Source organism: Triturus cristatus, chromosome 8, assembly GCF_964204655.1.
Source record: "Triturus cristatus chromosome 8, aTriCri1.1, whole genome shotgun sequence".
In the NCBI taxonomy this organism is placed as follows: domain Eukaryota; kingdom Metazoa; phylum Chordata; class Amphibia; order Caudata; family Salamandridae; genus Triturus; species Triturus cristatus.
In genome coordinates this window covers 293,443,797-293,461,876 of record NC_140591.1, presented here as the reverse complement: position 1 = coordinate 293,461,876, position 18,080 = coordinate 293,443,797, and the positions used below count along the sequence as shown (strand labels likewise).

General features: G+C 45.6%; 1 protein-coding gene across 3 annotated transcripts in view; it reads left to right on the top strand.

Moving 5' to 3' along the window:
- CPAP (centrosome assembly and centriole elongation protein) overlaps window positions 1-18,080 on the top strand; it is a 521,976-nt gene that overhangs the window by 72,105 nt on the left and 431,791 nt on the right. For all 3 annotated transcript variants that reach the window (XM_085621543.1, XM_085621542.1, XM_085621541.1), the window contains exon 3: window positions 3,271-3,394. In XM_085621543.1, the coding sequence (XP_085477669.1) occupies window positions 3,271-3,394 (124 nt within the window). The remainder of the gene's footprint in view (window positions 1-3,270; window positions 3,395-18,080) is intronic.

The window sequence follows — 18,080 nt, the reverse complement described above, 5'->3', positions numbered from 1 at the left end:
ATCCTAACATGCTTGTAATGCATTAGACATTTCCCTGTATCTGGACTGTCAGCCAGGTTTTTAGGAATGGCTAAACATGTTCACTGTACTCCTTTATTGCCTTTTTTTAAAGAAAAAGACCCAGCTTTTATAGGTTTTATGGTTGTGTCAACGCCAAATAGGAACTCTTCACCATGTCTTGTACAATCAGCATGTCACACATAAACACAGATGCGTCCTTGGGTAGAGTATCAAGAAACCCCAGTTAACAGTGAGCAAGACTTTAGGGATCCGATCAAATGTTTCCCTCCCGTGTTTTTCCCTCTGCCATACATTTTTAGGTCTCGCTTCTGTTATAGAGGGGTTCACGTCCCAAGGGGGCCATCTCTGCTCCTCCGGATGATTTGAGTCTCTGTGGAGGACTTAATGTTCTTGCCATCAGCTCCATACTATTGTTTTGGGGGGGGGGGGGGGGGGTAACCCTGTGCACTATAAACCAATCTCTTCAACTCTAGGCAGTACCATTGTACCAGTGACTCATTGATTCAATGTGGAGTGGAGGGTTGGACTGCTCCACCCTTTGGCAATATCTCGCTTCGCCAGGGCAAAACCTAATGTCCTCCATAAATATACTGTATGTGGGGTGCCCCTTCCATCAAAATTTCAAAAGAAGCAGCTTCCTGGGGAGATCCACATCATTTGGGATACCCAGTATAAGGAAATGGAGGGCTGTGTGGGATCTGTGCCCCCAAACGGAGGTCAACTTTGTGGTTACTGTCTTCCAATATGATTGTATATGTGGACATTCTCTAATTGTGTACTGAAAGAAACCATCTTCCTCCCCATATCACAAACAGTTAGGGGATCTGTGCCCTGCGCATCTTAAATAGCAGTTGTCTGTTATAGTAGACCCTGTGTAGAACCTTCAGTTATATAAGCCACAGGTTTGTTTTTATCACCACCTCCCTGGGGTGCACCAGGACAGCCTCCCAGTTCACGTCTTCCATTGAGCCAAAGTCAGCCCCCCACTTGTTTCTGAGGGGTCGGAGATTGTCAGGGCTATTTTTCGAGTGTGCAGCATGTGAATTAACTGGCCTTCGATTGGATTGGATTGGATTGGATGTGCATTTATAGAGCGCGAATTGCTGCCCGGAGGCGTCCAAGCGCTAAGAATACCGTAAGACCAGACTGAGACACACGTGGGGAGAAGGGGGGGTAGGTTAGATTGGGTGAAATAAAAAGGTCATCCCTTCCAAAAGCATCCTGCTCTCTACTGGGTTACAGTCTTCTAACTCCCTATGCCAAACCCCTCTGAGTAGTGCGTGACGGACCTGTAGGTATTTAAAAAAAAAAAAAAAAGAGAATCTTGTAGATCGAACTTCTCCTGCAGGTCATGAAAGGATTTCATACCCTCCCTTCTCTATTAGAGGGTCGAGGTTCCTATGAGATCTGAGGGTTTCATCTTGGTCAGCTTTCGTAGCTCTCGCAATTGACTACCCACCCACAAGAGGGTCCCCTGAGATAGCTTGCCTTTTCAACCTACATAAGATGTTTCTTTGTCCTAGACATCAAGAGAGGCCATTGTTAATCCTAGCAGAGGGGACCTCAAGCGTCCTCCATAATTCTACTGTATGTGGGGGTTTCCTTTCCATCAAATATCTCTCCAACCATGTTGCTGGGTCATTTCTTGTTGCGAGACTCCATTAATTTACTGCCTGTAGCTTGGCAGTCCAGTAGTATGTTCTGAGGTTAGGTAGTGCAATGCAACAGTTATACATCGATCTGTATAGGGTACGGAACGCAATGCAGAGTGGCACCACCATCCCACAGAAGGGAGCGCATGGTCACCTTCACCCTGTTGAAGAAATTCTCCGGCACTGGCCAGGGGGAATTTTTGGAGTACATATAAAAATGTAGGCAATGTGATCATTTTAAAAAGGATGCCATGCCCATGATCAAAAGAGGCAAGTCCTCTCCAGCGGTCAGCGTCCTCTCGGAACCTCCAATAGACCACCTCCCGGTTCCGCTCCAGAGACTGGACAGGGCATTGTGCAATTTTCGATACCCAGGTATTGGAAACCCTCTGTCAAGACCACTACTTCTGGGGTAGGGTCACTGTTGCAGAGGGCCAACTGCCCATTTTGTACACAATAGATTTGTCCTAGTTAATTTTGTAGCTCGCGTAGCGTTCAAAGGCATGGAATACCGACAAAACTGCTGGCAGGGATGTTATCGGCTCTTCCAGGCATCATAGTATATTGTCTGTGTAGAGAGATGCCCCTTTATTGCCTTCTGAAAGAACCTTGTAAGCTAGAGGCCCAGTAGAGTGAGAAAGGATTTGGTTCCTTGTCCCAGTAGGTTTAGGAGATCCCATGTAAGCAGAGGGCTTAAGGTTGTATGACTTTACAACGCATTCCGTTGTAACGCATGCCTTTACCACGCATGCGTTACAACGCGAATGCCGTCACCACGCATAGCCTTTACCACGAAAATGCCTTTTACACGCATACTTTTACAACAATTTTCGCTGTTAAAATATGCACGTTAATGGCATTTTCATGTTAAAGGATATCACCCTAGAAATGTACTCTTTAAATTTACCCCTGTGCGACACCACCCCCTCATTCCCCCTTACCTCTCCTTGACCTTCCCAGGTGACGTTGCACGTCGTTAAGAGGAAGCGGAAGTGTCCTTCCGTTTCCTCTAACGACGCCGATTGCCTCCACATCTTTTTCTTTAAACAACGGAAACCGGTGCGTTTTTTTAACATTTTGTTTTGGGGGTGCCCCCCCCAGTCCCCTTTTTTAATTCTACGCTTGTTTTTTTTGGGGGGGGGAGAACCCCCCAAGTACCCCCCCCTTTTTTTTTTTTCTTTTAACTTTAGCACACATTCCTTTAATACGTACCTATTGGTAAAGGTATGCCCGGTAAAGGCTATTCATTGTAACGACGCACGTGTTGTAATGCATGCGTGGTTATGGTTATGCCGGCCGCGTTGTAGTGGCCGTTTCCCAGGCTTTAAATGTGGTCGAGCTGAGGCATGGTGGCACACAACTGAGTATGTGTTTTGGTTTAAAATATGTAGTGTAGTTTTAACTCTTGTTTGAGTGATTGCTATCATGGTCCTTTCTGCTCATCTAAAATAGGAGCCAGGCATTCTGTAATTAAGATACTATTACAAATGTTACTGATCTATTCTAAAACTTACTTTGTTGGAAAAACGCAGTGGCATTACTGAAGAAATGTAGCTATTATTTGTAAACTGCAATTTATTTTTTTTCTTTTTAAAAGCTAAAAGATTTGCAGCAGCAGAAACAAGAACAACTAAAAAGGCAGCAAATGGAGCAGCTGCAAAGACTTATGGAAGAACACAAAAAACTCCTTACGATGGTTTCTGCACAGCAAACACTCCCGGGTAGGAGGATAAAACACATTTATATTATTTTATCTTAACGAGTCACAAGAAATCTGCACATGAAATGGCAATGCTATCTGTTCAACATTTAGAAAAGCACAAAAGAGGGGTGATGCCTTCCTTGCACACTCGATATTATTTTCTTGTGTGCTTAATAAGTATCTGAGGCACTAGTGATGCACGTTCGCTTTGGGGGAATACAGAATTTGAGCCGTGCTGAAATACTTCTCAGCCTGGAACAGGTGAAGCTATGGAGCAATTACGCATAGATCATGTGGTACTCTGCCACCAAGAATCTTCACTGTACTCTGGATCCTTGGTCATGACTACTCTTTCAGAGTAGTTTAATCAATTTGTTCCTTCCAGTACTAGACCCTATGTCAATTAAAACTAAATAGGGTAGTTGTGAGGGTGGGGAAGGTGTGGTTGGTGGGGTTAAGGGACTGTTGGATTCATACTGACGCATAGCACAAATGCTCATTCCACAAAACGTCAGTTGGATGCACTATTAATATTTCCATTTCCTTACAGTAGCTAGGAAAGGTATGTATCATGATTTAAAAATGCAACATTTAATTTATACATTTATCACTTCTAGGTTCGTATTCAGATCTCTTGTGCACGCTAGTTGTATGCATTCTATTGTTATACTATGCTCTAGATATTATAGAGCGCTCATTCATCAAAAGTTTTTTGGCGCTAAATGATGAAAGTTGAAAAACAGGATGAGATAAGTAAGATTGGCCTAATATTTGTTGAAAAAATCATGTATAATAATCACCTCAAAACAGGGAGGGATTCTTTGAGTCTGTAACACCCTTCCTGGAGTTTAGAGTCTCAGAAGGCACATTTTTGGAGTAAATTACAGAGTGGCATCCGATGAGGAAAGATTTCTTTGGGCAGTATTTTTGAAGTTGTGATTTAATGAATTCAGGGGACCTGGCATTATAAATGGCATTATGAGCCAAGCACAGCGATGGGCCTTTTTAGGTCTCGTCTACGCAGTGCGCATGCACTGCATAGCAGGACCTTTAGCCGTCGTTCAGCTGTTTTTCGAAGCACACACTCGTGCTTGTGGTGTCATACAACTTGCGGGAGTGCGCAGCGGCGCGCCACAAGCACGAGTATGTGCTTTGAAAAAGAGTAGGCTGCTTGCGCACAAGTACTTGTTAATTAACTTTTGCGGCCCCTTGACCCCTGGAGCTTCAGCGCTTGTTTTTCCTCGACTTCCACACTCCTATTTTCCACCGCTGTCACTAACCAATCTAAGCGGCACCATGACCTAACAATTTTTACGCTTTTCTAGTTCCCTCAATGCGCAGGCTGCCATATTTTTGGACGAAACCGTCCCGGCCACTTAGTCCGTCCACTTTAGCACACTTTTCTGCCCATAGGAATATATTGGGCATTACGCTCCCCGCCATTTACCCATGGTCCTACTTTCACGTATTTGCTTCTTTCCCGGATTTGTTCCAATTGCTGCCCAACTACATTAATGCGATCGCTGCCCACTTAAACCGTTTTTCTCAATGCGATTACGCTCCCTCACTTTCTACCCATACTGGTGACTGGCTGTTCTTGGCGAGTTTATTTTCCGCTTACACACTGATCCCTGATATTTTCCGATTACTTTACATTAGGTGACACACGCTTGCCTGTCCCGCATAAACTTGAACCAAGGGCATTATAGCGTGTCACATGGAAATCAGCTTCCCTTACACAACAGTTTTTAAGCACAGTGTAACTAAGCGATTTGCATGGAATCACAAGATGCTGCGCCTGAGCTGAGATTCTAACCTAGTTACCCAGTTCTAACATCTGCAGCCCTTGCCGCAACGGGTGTGATATTAGGAGATTTATCATAAGAAGAAGCACTCCCTGAGCTGTGAATACATAGTGCTTTCACCTGATATTGTCCGATTACATTACATTAGGCCACACCTGCTTGCCTGTCCAGCATAATTATAGCGCAAACTTGAACCAAGGGCATTATAGCGCTTCACGCGGAAATCAGCTCCCCTTACAAAACAGTTTTTAAGCACAGTGTAACGAACTCAGCGCCACCACAGCCTCACTCAGCGCCACCACAGCCTCACTCAGCGCCACCACAGCCTCACTCAGCGCCACCACAGCCTCACTCAGCGCCACCACAGCCTCACTCAGCGCCACCACAGCCTCACTCAGCGCCACCACAGCCTCACTCAGCGCCACCACAGCCTCACTCAGCGCCACCACAGCCTCACTCAGGGCCACCACAGCCTCACTCGGGGCCACCACAGCCTCACTCGGGGCCACCACAGCCTCACTCGGGGCCACCACAGCCTCACTCGGGGCCACCACAGCCTCACTCGGGGCCACCACAGCATCACTCAGGGCCACCACAGCATCACTCAGGGCCACCACAGCATCACTCAGGGCCACCACAGCATCACTCAGGGCCACCACAGCATCAGCACTCACGGCCACCACAGCATCAGCACTCACGGCCATCACGGCCACCACAGCATCAGCACTCACGGCCACCACAGCATCAGCACTCACGGCCACCACAGCATCAGCACTCACGGCCACCACAGCATCAGCACTCACGGCCACCACAGCATCAGCACTCACGGCCACCACAGCATCAGCACTCACGGCCACCACAGCATCAGCACTCACGGCCACCACAGCATCAGCACTCACGGCCACCACAGCATCAGCACTCACGGCCACCACAGCATCAGCACTCACGGCCACCACATCAGTATCACTCTGCACCACATCAGTATCACTCTGCACCACATCAGTATCACTCTGCACCACATCAGTATCACTCTGCACCACATCAGTATCACTCTGCACCACATCAGTATCACTCTGCACCACATCAGTATCACTCTGCACCACATCAGTATCACTCTGCACCACATCAGTATCACTCTGCACCACATCAGTATCACTCAGCATCACCTTTGCACTAGTACACCACCACCACATCATCACTCAGCAAGACCTGAGTATCATTCAGCATCACCTCAGCATCTTCTTCGCACCAGTCACCACCACCACTACCACCTCAGCATCCCTCAGCACCACCTCAGCCTGCTCTTGGAATCTGGCATCTGTTGATTCTCCCCTAGTGTCTGGCCACTGCTAGTGTTCTAATACAGGTACTAGTTCCCAACCTTCACCCTCCGATTGTTTATGCTCCGTCAAAAAAAAGCTTTAAAAAACAACCATTGGAATAGGCAGAAACAAGTTGCCAGCATTGCAAGAACAAAAGAAAACTGAGGACATTTTTTATTGTAAATACTTTTTTTAATATGGTCGTTCAGTTGTACATAATGCCTTCTTGGTCATATATAAGGTAACAAAAATGCTTCTGACACTTTTTTATTAAAATTTTTCAGCAAGCTGCACAGCAGCCACACTTCTCTACAGCACAGCTTAAAGACATTGGCAAAGTCAATATCTCTGGCTAAACACTTTTATAAGGCCCCAAAGGCGAGACCTATTGGCTATGCCAATGCTCGTTTTACTAAGCGAATAGATTTAAACCCCAATTAGGTGAGCCACTATGCTGCAAAGTACCGATAATGCACCTTCATATCCAGTCATGCCGTATTGACTTTATTTGTATTTCATCGATGGCAGTTTTTTATGTTATAATGTTTAGTTTTATCTGTACGTAGGAGAAAATATGTCTTATTGCCACTTTTCAGTGTTTCCCACTCCTTTCTTTCTACTCATCACGTGATCCCTTTCTTGCAGTATTGCGATGAATATATCCTATGACCGTTTATGCGCGTTCAGACCATGTATGTCGGGCGCCGTCAGACCGGTCCCGACTCGATGTGTTATAAGCAGGATGTAGGTGGTTCTGAATGCGAATTACGATCCGTGATGTAGCAATACGTGTAAGCAATAGCACAGAGATCCAGGAGCAAATATTCCTCTGTGGAACAGGAGTATGTAGCTAAGGATAGTATCCTAACAATAATACCACACTGTTGTCAATACTGAAGATTCAAGATTGTTCTGCAACGCCATCATGGAAGAAGTATTTTCAAGTAGTTGCTGATCGGGAAGACGCAGGACTTGTGGAGTGAGGCGCCACCACAGCCTCACTCAGCGCCACCACAGCCTCACTCAGCGCCACCACAGCCTCACTCAGGGCCACCACAGCCTCACTCGGGGCCACCACAGCCTCACTCGGGGCCACCACAGCCTCACTCGGGGCCACCACAGCCTCACTCGGGGCCACCACAGCCTCACTCGGGGCCACCACAGCCTCACTCGGGGCCACCACAGCCTCACTCGGGGCCACCACAGCCTCACTCGGGGCCACCACAGCCTCACTCGGGGCCACCACAGCATCACTCAGGGCCACCACAGCATCACTCAGGGCCACCACAGCATCACTCAGGGCCACCACAGCATCACTCAGGGCCACCACAGCATCAGCACTCACGGCCACCACAGCATCAGCACTCACGGCCATCACGGCCACCACAGCATCAGCACTCACGGCCACCACAGCATCAGCACTCACGGCCACCACAGCATCAGCACTCACGGCCACCACAGCATCAGCACTCACGGCCACCACAGCATCAGCACTCACGGCCACCACAGCATCAGCACTCACGGCCACCACAGCATCAGCACTCACGGCCACCACATCAGTATCACTCTGCACCACATCAGTATCACTCTGCACCACATCAGTATCACTCTGCACCACATCAGTATCACTCTGCACCACATCAGTATCACTCTGCACCACATCAGTATCACTCTGCACCACATCAGTATCACTCTGCACCACATCAGTATCACTCTGCACCACATCAGTATCACTCTGCACCACATCAGTATCACTCTGCACCACATCAGTATCACTCTGCACCACATCAGTATCACTCTGCACCACATCAGTATCACTCTGCACCACATCAGTATCACTCAGCATCACCTTTGCACTAGTACACCACCACCACATCATCACTCAGCAAGACCTGAGTATCATTCAGCATCACCTCAGCATCTTCTTCGCACCAGTCACCACCACCACTACCACCTCAGCATCCCTCAGCACCACCTCAGCCTGCTCTTGGAATCTGGCATCTGTTGATTCTCCCCTAGTGTCTGGCCACTGCTAGTGTTCTAATACAGGTACTAGTTCCCAACCTTCACCCTCCGATTGTTTATGCTCCGTCAAAAAAAAGCTTTAAAAAACAACCATTGGAATAGGCAGAAACAAGTTGCCAGCATTGCAAGAACAAAAGAAAACTGAGGACATTTTTTATTGTAAATACTTTTTTTAATATGGTCGTTCAGTTGTACATAATGCCTTCTTGGTCATATATAAGGTAACAAAAATGCTTCTGACACTTTTTTATTAAAATTTTTCAGCAAGCTGCACAGCAGCCACACTTCTCTACAGCACAGCTTAAAGACATTGGCAAAGTCAATATCTCTGGCTAAACACTTTTATAAGGCCCCAAAGGCGAGACCTATTGGCTATGCCAATGCTCGTTTTACTAAGCGAATAGATTTAAACCCCAATTAGGTGAGCCACTATGCTGCAAAGTACCGATAATGCACCTTCATATCCAGTCATGCCGTATTGACTTTATTTGTATTTCATCGATGGCAGTTTTTTATGTTATAATGTTTAGTTTTATCTGTACGTAGGAGAAAATATGTCTTATTGCCACTTTTCAGTGTTTCCCACTCCTTTCTTTCTACTCATCACGTGATCCCTTTCTTGCAGTATTGCGATGAATATATCCTATGACCGTTTATGCGCGTTCAGACCATGTATGTCGGGCGCCGTCAGACCGGTCCCGACTCGATGTGTTATAAGCAGGATGTAGGTGGTTCTGAATGCGAATTACGATCCGTGATGTAGCAATACGTGTAAGCAATAGCACAGAGATCCAGGAGCAAATATTCCTCTGTGGAACAGGAGTATGTAGCTAAGGATAGTATCCTAACAATAATACCACACTGTTGTCAATACTGAAGATTCAAGATTGTTCTGCAACGCCATCATGGAAGAAGTATTTTCAAGTAGTTGCTGATCGGGAAGACGCAGGACTGTTGGAGTAGCCTTAAAGTAGGACCGCAAGGACGGCGTTATCCTAGATTCTATACTTTTAGGAGTATTCTTAGCTGTATTTTTAGCTACCTTGACATTTTTAACGATCTTAGGGTTTTTTACTGTTTTTACTGTTTTATTAGAAAAAACACGTTTCGCCTTAACCTCACCTGAGAGATATGAGGAGACTCTTGTTTTAAAGAGGGCCCCTTGAGTCTTTTGAGTTGTTTGGTTCAAGTTCAAAGACACCTCTGAATTCAATTGCATCAGACCCCCCTCGATCGATTCAACGGTCACACCAACAGTTTTTGCCTTTATATTTAAAGCACCTTCCCCCGCTCTCCTTACCCCCTGCTCCAAGTTTACAGGGGAAATACTAGCTTTAACGACGTCCTGCGGGGGAGGCAGCAACCTGAAAACAGAGTTAATGTCAGGGGCTTCTAAACAAGCAGGCGCAAATCCCACTGGTTCCTCTGGGCTCCTCGACCTGCCCGAACCCCCTTGCACCAACTCTATCTCCCCCCGAGATTCCACATACCTCGACACATCTCTTGCGCGTTTAGCCCTCTCTCTCTCCTCCACACCCCCCCCTTCCCTCCTACCGAGCTCAGAGGCGATATCCGTATGAAATTCTTCCCTGCGAGGCCCCTGGAGAAGGCTACGGGCCCTCCTTCCTCGGCGCAGCTCCAGTGCAGCAAGACCCCACAGCTGCAAGCCGAGAATGGCCTGCCCCGGGACTCGACAATCAACCAGCAGTCCTGGCAGTCCTGGCCTCTCCCCCGCAGCATCCGACCTGAGACCGGAGGGAGGAGCATAAGCAGTGGCAGTAACTCCGCGGGGATCAGCCCGCAGATCAACAACTCCGGCGGCAACAATGACGGCGTCGGACCCAGAGCCAAAAAGCCAAAAAGACGCTTCTCCTCGCACACATAAGACAACGAGGTATTAACGAAGGAGCGGTGTCATTTTTACGGACCCGCGGTGCAAACACGCGTCCTCGCGTTTATCCTGCTTATCCGCATGGACAGGAGCTCGGCTAGAGTGCTGCGACAGCTCACCAAGCTGCCGCCATGTTTTCCCCCGATTATTCTCTCAGGGCCTGCTAAAACAAGCGCCTCACTGTTCCCGGTTGGAAAGACAGATACGAATTTAGAGGAGGATGTTGAGGCTGGGGATAATACCGGTACTCTTTTAGTCCTCCCTACTCAAAGTTCCACACCCCCTGCTGTGAGTCTCACTGCTTTGGGACAACCGTCAGCCCTCTCGTCCAATATCTCGCCCAGTGTCTTGCTCCAAAGTACTAATGATGGGTCAAATTCGATGGGTTTACCGAGTGTCATACCGTCGACTACCTTACTACAAAACCAAATAGATCTTCCATGCTCCACAGAGCCTTTGACCTCCTTGTCACCCTCAAAGCATTCGGCTATGGAGCTTTTACCAACGATGAATATTCCTGAGTCTTCGTTATTAGGGTCATCACACAGTATCGATTTACCACAGGAAGATGGTCGAGGGGGTACAGCTTCTGCCTCTGCTTCAGATACGTACTCAGCTGGCGGGGTTGACCCATCTTTAGCTTCATACCTCCAGACGATGTTTTCATCTTTATCAGCAGACATTAAAAAAGGCTTCGAGGCCTCGGCAACTATCCAATCTGAAATTCGGAATTTTTGCGAGTCTCTAGATAGTAAACTAGTCAGCCTCGCTACAAGAACGGAAAGATTGGAGGATAATATGACAGTCATGTCTTTGCATTTGGATGACGCCAAATTAGATATTGGTAAGCTTAAAAAGGAGGATCTGATGTTGGCTGAGAGGATGGAGTCTTTAGAGAATAATGCACGCCGTAATAACCTCCGTATTCTCAACATTCCGGAAGGTAGTGAGGGGTCAGATATTAAGCAATATATCCCCCAACTGCTAAAAGAATCCCTGAGATTAGATCAGTCGGTTGAGGATCTATCTCTTGACATCCAGCGTATCCATAGAGACCCCTTCAGGAGGAACCCTCAAAGGGAAAAACCAAGGAAAATACTGGTGAACTTCCGTACTTACACTCTGAAGGAATCTATCCTGAGTTTGGCCCTAAAGCAGAAGTCATTGAGTGGGAAGGGGTTCAACTTTCAGGTTAGATCAGACTTATCAAGGGCCACTCTGGATAAGCAGTGGGAGTTCGGGAGGAGGCTGGAGGCATTTAGGAGCCTTGGCGCAGTGGCCCAACTAGTATTCCCAGCCGCCCTGAAGGTCATGCATAATAACACTATGCACAATATTCGATCTGTGCAGGCGGCTGATGAGCTCCTAATTTCTCTGGGGAAGAGTAGAGATAAGAATAAAGATAAGGGGGCCTCAAGTTAAGAGCAGAGCAGAGTATGGTTTTTGTAAAAATGGGTTCATTCATTGCTATAGGGAAGGCTATAAAAAAAAAAAATAAAAAAAAAAAAAAAGAGGAATTTCTTTTGTACACTGCAGGATTTATAATATATTGGCTTTTCCTATTTTTTCCTAATCTTCTTCTTCTTCTTCTTCTTTTTTTTCTTCACATCTTGAGGGCGTAAATATATCAGCAAAGATAGGTCAGGATAGGACAGGAGCTCAGTAAGAGTGCTATCTACTGGTTTATCCAGATAGATAAAGCAAGGGTTTTCCATGGGGTGGGGGGAGGCTTGGGGGGGCACGAGGGGTTGGTGCAAGTTAAAATTTTAAAAAAGTCCTCTTTTTTTGCCCAGTGTTATCTTTCACTGGTATGGAGAATCATAGTTTTGCAGGGGAAAGGTAGTACTGTTAGTAGAGGTAGAGGTTTTTCTTTTTGTGACCATGAGGTGAACACCTGGCTGGGGAGTGGAATTTGCTGTTATGGATAAGTTTAGAGTTCTTTCATGGAACGTTAATGGTTTGCGCTCCAGTCCAAGAAAATGGAAGATTATGCAGTATCTTCGAGATTTCGATGCTCAAATACTTATATTACAGGAAACTCATCTTACAGAAAAAGAGATTCTTTCTTTAGTTAAGAAAAATAGATGGGTTGATTTCTGCGTATCTACCACACAAAACTCTAATACTAGAGGTGTTGTAATTATTTTTAAAAAATCATTAAAAGCAAGGCTAGTTGACAAACTTACTGACTCTAGTGGGAGGTGGCTCATTGTTTCGGTAATTATAGCTGGGGTCCGAGTTACCATAGTAGGTTACTATGGGCCTAACCAGGATGACCCATCAGTTCTGGGTACTGTGTTTTCCCATCTGCTTCTTTATCCAGAACCGATTATCCTGGCTGGAGATTTTAATGTGGTCTTGGACCCTCTTCTCGATAAATCTTCATCTAACAGACCTATATCTCCATCTAAAACTAGGTCTTTTTTACTTGATAAAATGAAGGAGTTCGGATATGTGGATATATGGAGACTTAAGTCTGGTCTAAGACAGGGCGTCTCATTTCGTAATTATAAATATCAACATCAGTCAAGGATAGACTTAGCATTGGTCAGTCAGGAACTAGTTAAACTGGTACAAAAGGTTTATTATCTTCCCTTTCACCTCTCTGACCATGCTGCTCTATGCCTTGAATTTGCTGGGTTGTCAGAGACCACAGTTAGAACTTGGTCATTTGACCGCTCATTCCTCCATGCTCCAGACGATATCTCTTTTGTAAGAACCGAATCACAGTATTTTTTTGATAACAATACTGGCTCAGCTTCCTCCGGTTTTGTATGGGACGCGTTCAAGGCTTTTTTGCGGGGGCTAATTACTAACAAGGTCTCGTATAAAAGAAAAATTTATAGAGACACGGTCACCTCGTTGGAAGCTGATATGGCTAAGGTGCAGGAGGATATTCTGCTACATTCTGCCGCTCCACCAGAGATATTGGAAGACTGGCAAAATAAATTATCTGCATTAAAGGGGGAACTGAGCTCCATCTTGAATTTACGAGTTCTTCAGAGATGGGAGGCCGGTAAGATGGCCCATTTTGAATATGGAGAAAGTGCAGGAAAGCTTTTGGCTTGGAAAGCGAAAACAGATCGTATTAGAAATAATATAGATCAAATTTCGGTAGAAGGTACGGTCCACTCAGCGGATAAGGATATCAGAAATGCCTTTCGTGATTATTTTGAGAACATATATCACGAGGATAAAAGCATTGATGCACAACAAGTCGAGGACTGGCTGAATGGAGTATCTCTTCCCTCTCTTTCTTCTGTTCAGAAAAATGCCTTGGATAGACCTATCACAAAAGAAGAGGTAACTGGAGCTATCCTAGGTAGTAAGAAGGGTAAGGCATCAGGTCCGGATGGCCTCCCTTCGGAGGTTTATCCGGTTTTGTTACCAGTAATAGTTCCCTTCTTAACCCAGATGTTTAATCAGATTTTCTTGGAGGGAGTGCACCCTCCCCCATCTTGGAATGATGCCTCTATTACGTTGTTATTAAAGCCTGGTAAACAGGCTGATAGTTGTGGGTCATATAGACCAATTTCCATCCTAAACTCAGATTATAAGCTTTTTACATCTGTCCTGGCCAAAAGACTGGGGGTGGTGGCACCTTGTATTTTACATCAGGATCAGCGAGGTTTTGTGAAGGGTCGCCAGCTCTTTGAGCTGACTTATGATCTGATGGGTGCTATCGACATGGCGACTGCGGATTCCTTGCCTTTAGCTGTCATCACGTTGGATGCCACCAAGGCCTTCGACAGAGTGAATTGGACATTCCTGTCGGGGGTCTTGGTGAAGTTTAACATTGGGGAGGCTTTCCGTGGAGCGGTCAGTTTGCTGTATCGGAACCCTACAGCTTCCTTGTTGGTCAATGGGGAGTTGTCAGACCCCTTTAATATAAACCCGGGGTACCAGACAGGGCTGCCCACTCTCCCCTCTCCTATTTGATCTATACATCGAGCCCTTTGCCCAACGATTGAGGGATGATGTGGATATCAAGCCTTTTATCTATAGGGGATGGGAGAGGAAGGTAGCCCTGTATGCAGATGACATTCTCATCTTTTCCTCCGATCTGTGTACAGCACTACCTGCGGTCATTGCACAGGCTAATGACTACGGTGGGATGTCAGGATACCAGATTAATGCATCTAAAACAGAGATGATGACATGGAATGAGGCTGAGCCAGTGGCAGGGGTCCAGCCAAATTGTTCCATGCGGTATCTCGGACTTACTATCGTTAGGGACATAGATAAAATCGTACCGCTGAACCTAGATATGGTCATGAGAGATTGTAGAAAGCTTATGAGGTCGTGGTCTCTGCTCTCCCTTTCCATCTTGGGTAGAGCTAATTTGGTGAAAATGTTTATTTTGCCCAAGATTTCTTTTCTGTTTAATAATATCCCGTTGTATTTTGAACCTTCTATTCTACAAAAGTTGCAAGGTCTTATTAGTTCTTTTATTTGGAACGAGCGTATACCTCGGATAGCATGGAAAAAGATTAGGCGCCGTAGAGAAAAGGGGGGACTAGCAGCACCCGATTTACAACTATATGCTTGGGCTTTCCAACTTTCCCATGCTAGGATGCTGCTTAAGATGCCGATTAACGTGGGTATAGGAAGCATGTTTGCTGCATTATTGAGGGGAGGGGGTGTAGACCAGCAGGGTTTTCTGTTTAAATTTGGGGATCCTAAGTTTTTTAAAAAGATTAAGTTGAAGATTTTGTTGGGTTTTATAAAAACATGGGTCAAACTAAGAGGTGCAATAAAGGTGGGCTATTTTTCAGGTAGGTCACCATTATGGAACTCTCCCGGTTCCCCGGCATGGCTTCTTGATAGTCTGGCAACACCTTTGAGAGAGGCTGGTCTGGAAACTTGGGGAGATCTCTTTTTTGATGGAGTTTTGCTATCTTGGGATCACCTATTGGCTAGAGTGGGGTCGGGTCTCTCTAAATTCAAATATTTACAGATGGCAAGTTGGGCCCGTACTCTGAGCTCTGCCAAGGGTAGATTTCAAATAGGTGGTGAGAGTAGTATAGTGACCCTGATGATGGACAGACCTCCTGCACCTAAAGAGATTTCGTTCTGGTATAACTTGTTACTAGATGAGGTTGATGGGGAGTTCGTCTTACCTGAGACGTTGTGGATTTCCTCTTTCCCCGGGATAGATCTTGAGAACATTTGGTATTCCTCCTTTAAAATCTTATGGGATATAGTGAAGCCATCGTGGTTGCGTAGGAATCACCTTTTTACGCTACACAGGGCTTATTATTCCCCACAAAGGTTATCCAAATTTTCTACTGAATCCACTGTGGCATGCCCTAAGTGCGGATTGTTAGAGGCTTCTGATTTACATATGTTTTTTGACTGCCCATTGGTGTTACCTTATTGGGACGCTATCAGCTCTTTGTTGACAACATCAGTGGGACATCCAATTGCAATCAATATCTTGCTTGTAATTTTTGGAACATCATTGGAAATTCAAGGTCCTGTTAAAAAACTCTTGTTTTATTGTATTCTACTTGCAAGAAGAGAGATCTGCAGGAAATGGAAGGATCCACTGCCACCCACCTTGATAGACTGGCGTTCATCAGTACTGCGAACATCAAAAATGGACTTAGTAAGACCCGGTAACCCCGACTAACGACATTTTTGGCACCTTCTGAATTGGTCCTAGGTGTGTGTTGGGGTTTTTTTTTTTTTTTTTTTTTTTCCCCCCCATCGTCCGATGATTAACGCTGCTTGGTCTGCTCTCCCTCCTAGATATGGATATACTCACAGTACGGTTTTCATAAACCGATCATGGGTATTCAATAGCAGCAACATTGCCCCTGTATGGATCAATATCTCGCGGTGCATCCTCTGGAGAGTTGTTTGAATAACACTGAGTGCTGGCCCTGCCTGTGATAGCACTACCAGTTTACCTGTGACAGTGTATCTTACCTTTCTCTTCTCTCCTAGAGCTTCTATGCGATTTTCCAAGGGCAAAATGAGGACAAAAAAAGAAAAAAAAAAAAAAGAAAAAAAAAATAATACCACACTGTTGAAATGTATAATGCTATTCTTTATTGTATCATACATGTATGTAACCTATTTATGGACATCTTGTACGGTATTGTGATATAAGAGATGATAAAATCAGGAAATACCAATAAAGATATTTAAACAAAAAAAAAATGAGCCAAGCACAGCGATCTGAAGAAAATCTGTTTGGCCAGTCTAGGTAAACAAGAGGCCTGGCATGGTCAAACAGGGGAATTTATGTTGAAATTGAATGGCAATAAGTGATACCTCAAAGCTTAGACACATTTGGTTTGTATTCCTGATTCTTTGACCTTAATCCTTATTTAACATGTGGTTAAACTCTAGTTTATACCTCAGATTTCTGGCATTTCCTTTACACAATGGATTATAAAGGCTTAGATTATTTTGTTGGCTGCTTGTTTCTTAGAATGGGATAACTTGCCTCTAGTTAGATTGAACTCTTTTTTGTTTTTGTTTTTAATAAATCTTTTTATTAAACATACATCGACATCATAAATTCGTTAGAGGAAGTTGCCAAAATCATACATAATGGAGACAATGGGTGAGAGTTAAGGACAATCTTACATTATACGGAAGGTCTACAGGGAGAGGGCATCGTCATAGTCAATATTACAAGGCGGTTGGTGTATATCACCACGGTAGGAGTTCCTCAGGCCCCGGATGCGAGACCATTTTTTGGGGCAGCCCCTGGCCTCATAAACTGTCTTCTCCCTGTGCATGCACCAGTCGAGGTCTTTTACCCAGGCCTCCACTGTAGGTGGGTGGGATGCACCCCAGAGCTGCGCGATATTCCTTTTTGCAAGTGTTAAACCTGGAGTGACCCATCTCGTCAGAGAAACATTCAAGTCAGTAGGCTCCCACACATTAAGGAGGCACCTGCGGGCTTCAGGGTGAAGGTGTGAAGTCAGTACTGCATTGAGAATATCGTGTACCTTCTGCCAATAGGAATGTATGAGGTCACATTCCCATATAAATGTGCATGAATGTACCCATTTGGCCGCAAGACTTCTACACCCCCCCCCTCACCCCCCCCTCCTGTCAGCTCTTCCCATCTGCACCAGCCGGGGTCGAGTCATGTATATCCTGTGAAGGATTTTTAACTGCACCAATATGAGTCGCGCTGGAATGGCAACCACTCTGGGAGAAGATATTGCCTCCTGCCACTCTTCATCATCCATCTCAATACCATCTCCCATCCATCTATCCCGCAGTGTTTGGAGAGGATTTTCCATATTATTTATCAACTTTTTATATATCAAGGAGATGGCTTTTTCAGGAAGGTGGCAGTCTAGTATCCTATCCTCCAATGGGGAAGACTCGGGAAGTATGGTACCCTGCGGCAGGAGGGATTGTAATGCATGTCGGGCTTGAGCGTAGCGTAAGTGTTCTTCGTCTGCTAGATCAAATTGCTGTTGCAAGACGGCAAAGGATTTAATGTCGACCTTATCCCAAAGGTTCCTGATGTGCGAGATTCCGATAAGGTCCCACTTGTCAAACCCTTTTGATTTCCATAGGTTACCCAGCTGCTCGGAGTCCCATAAAGGAGTCGCCAGCCGGCAGTCACAGCCGAGGCATTTGGTGGCAGCATGCCATACGTGCACTGAGTGTTTAGTGTGGCAGGTCAACCTG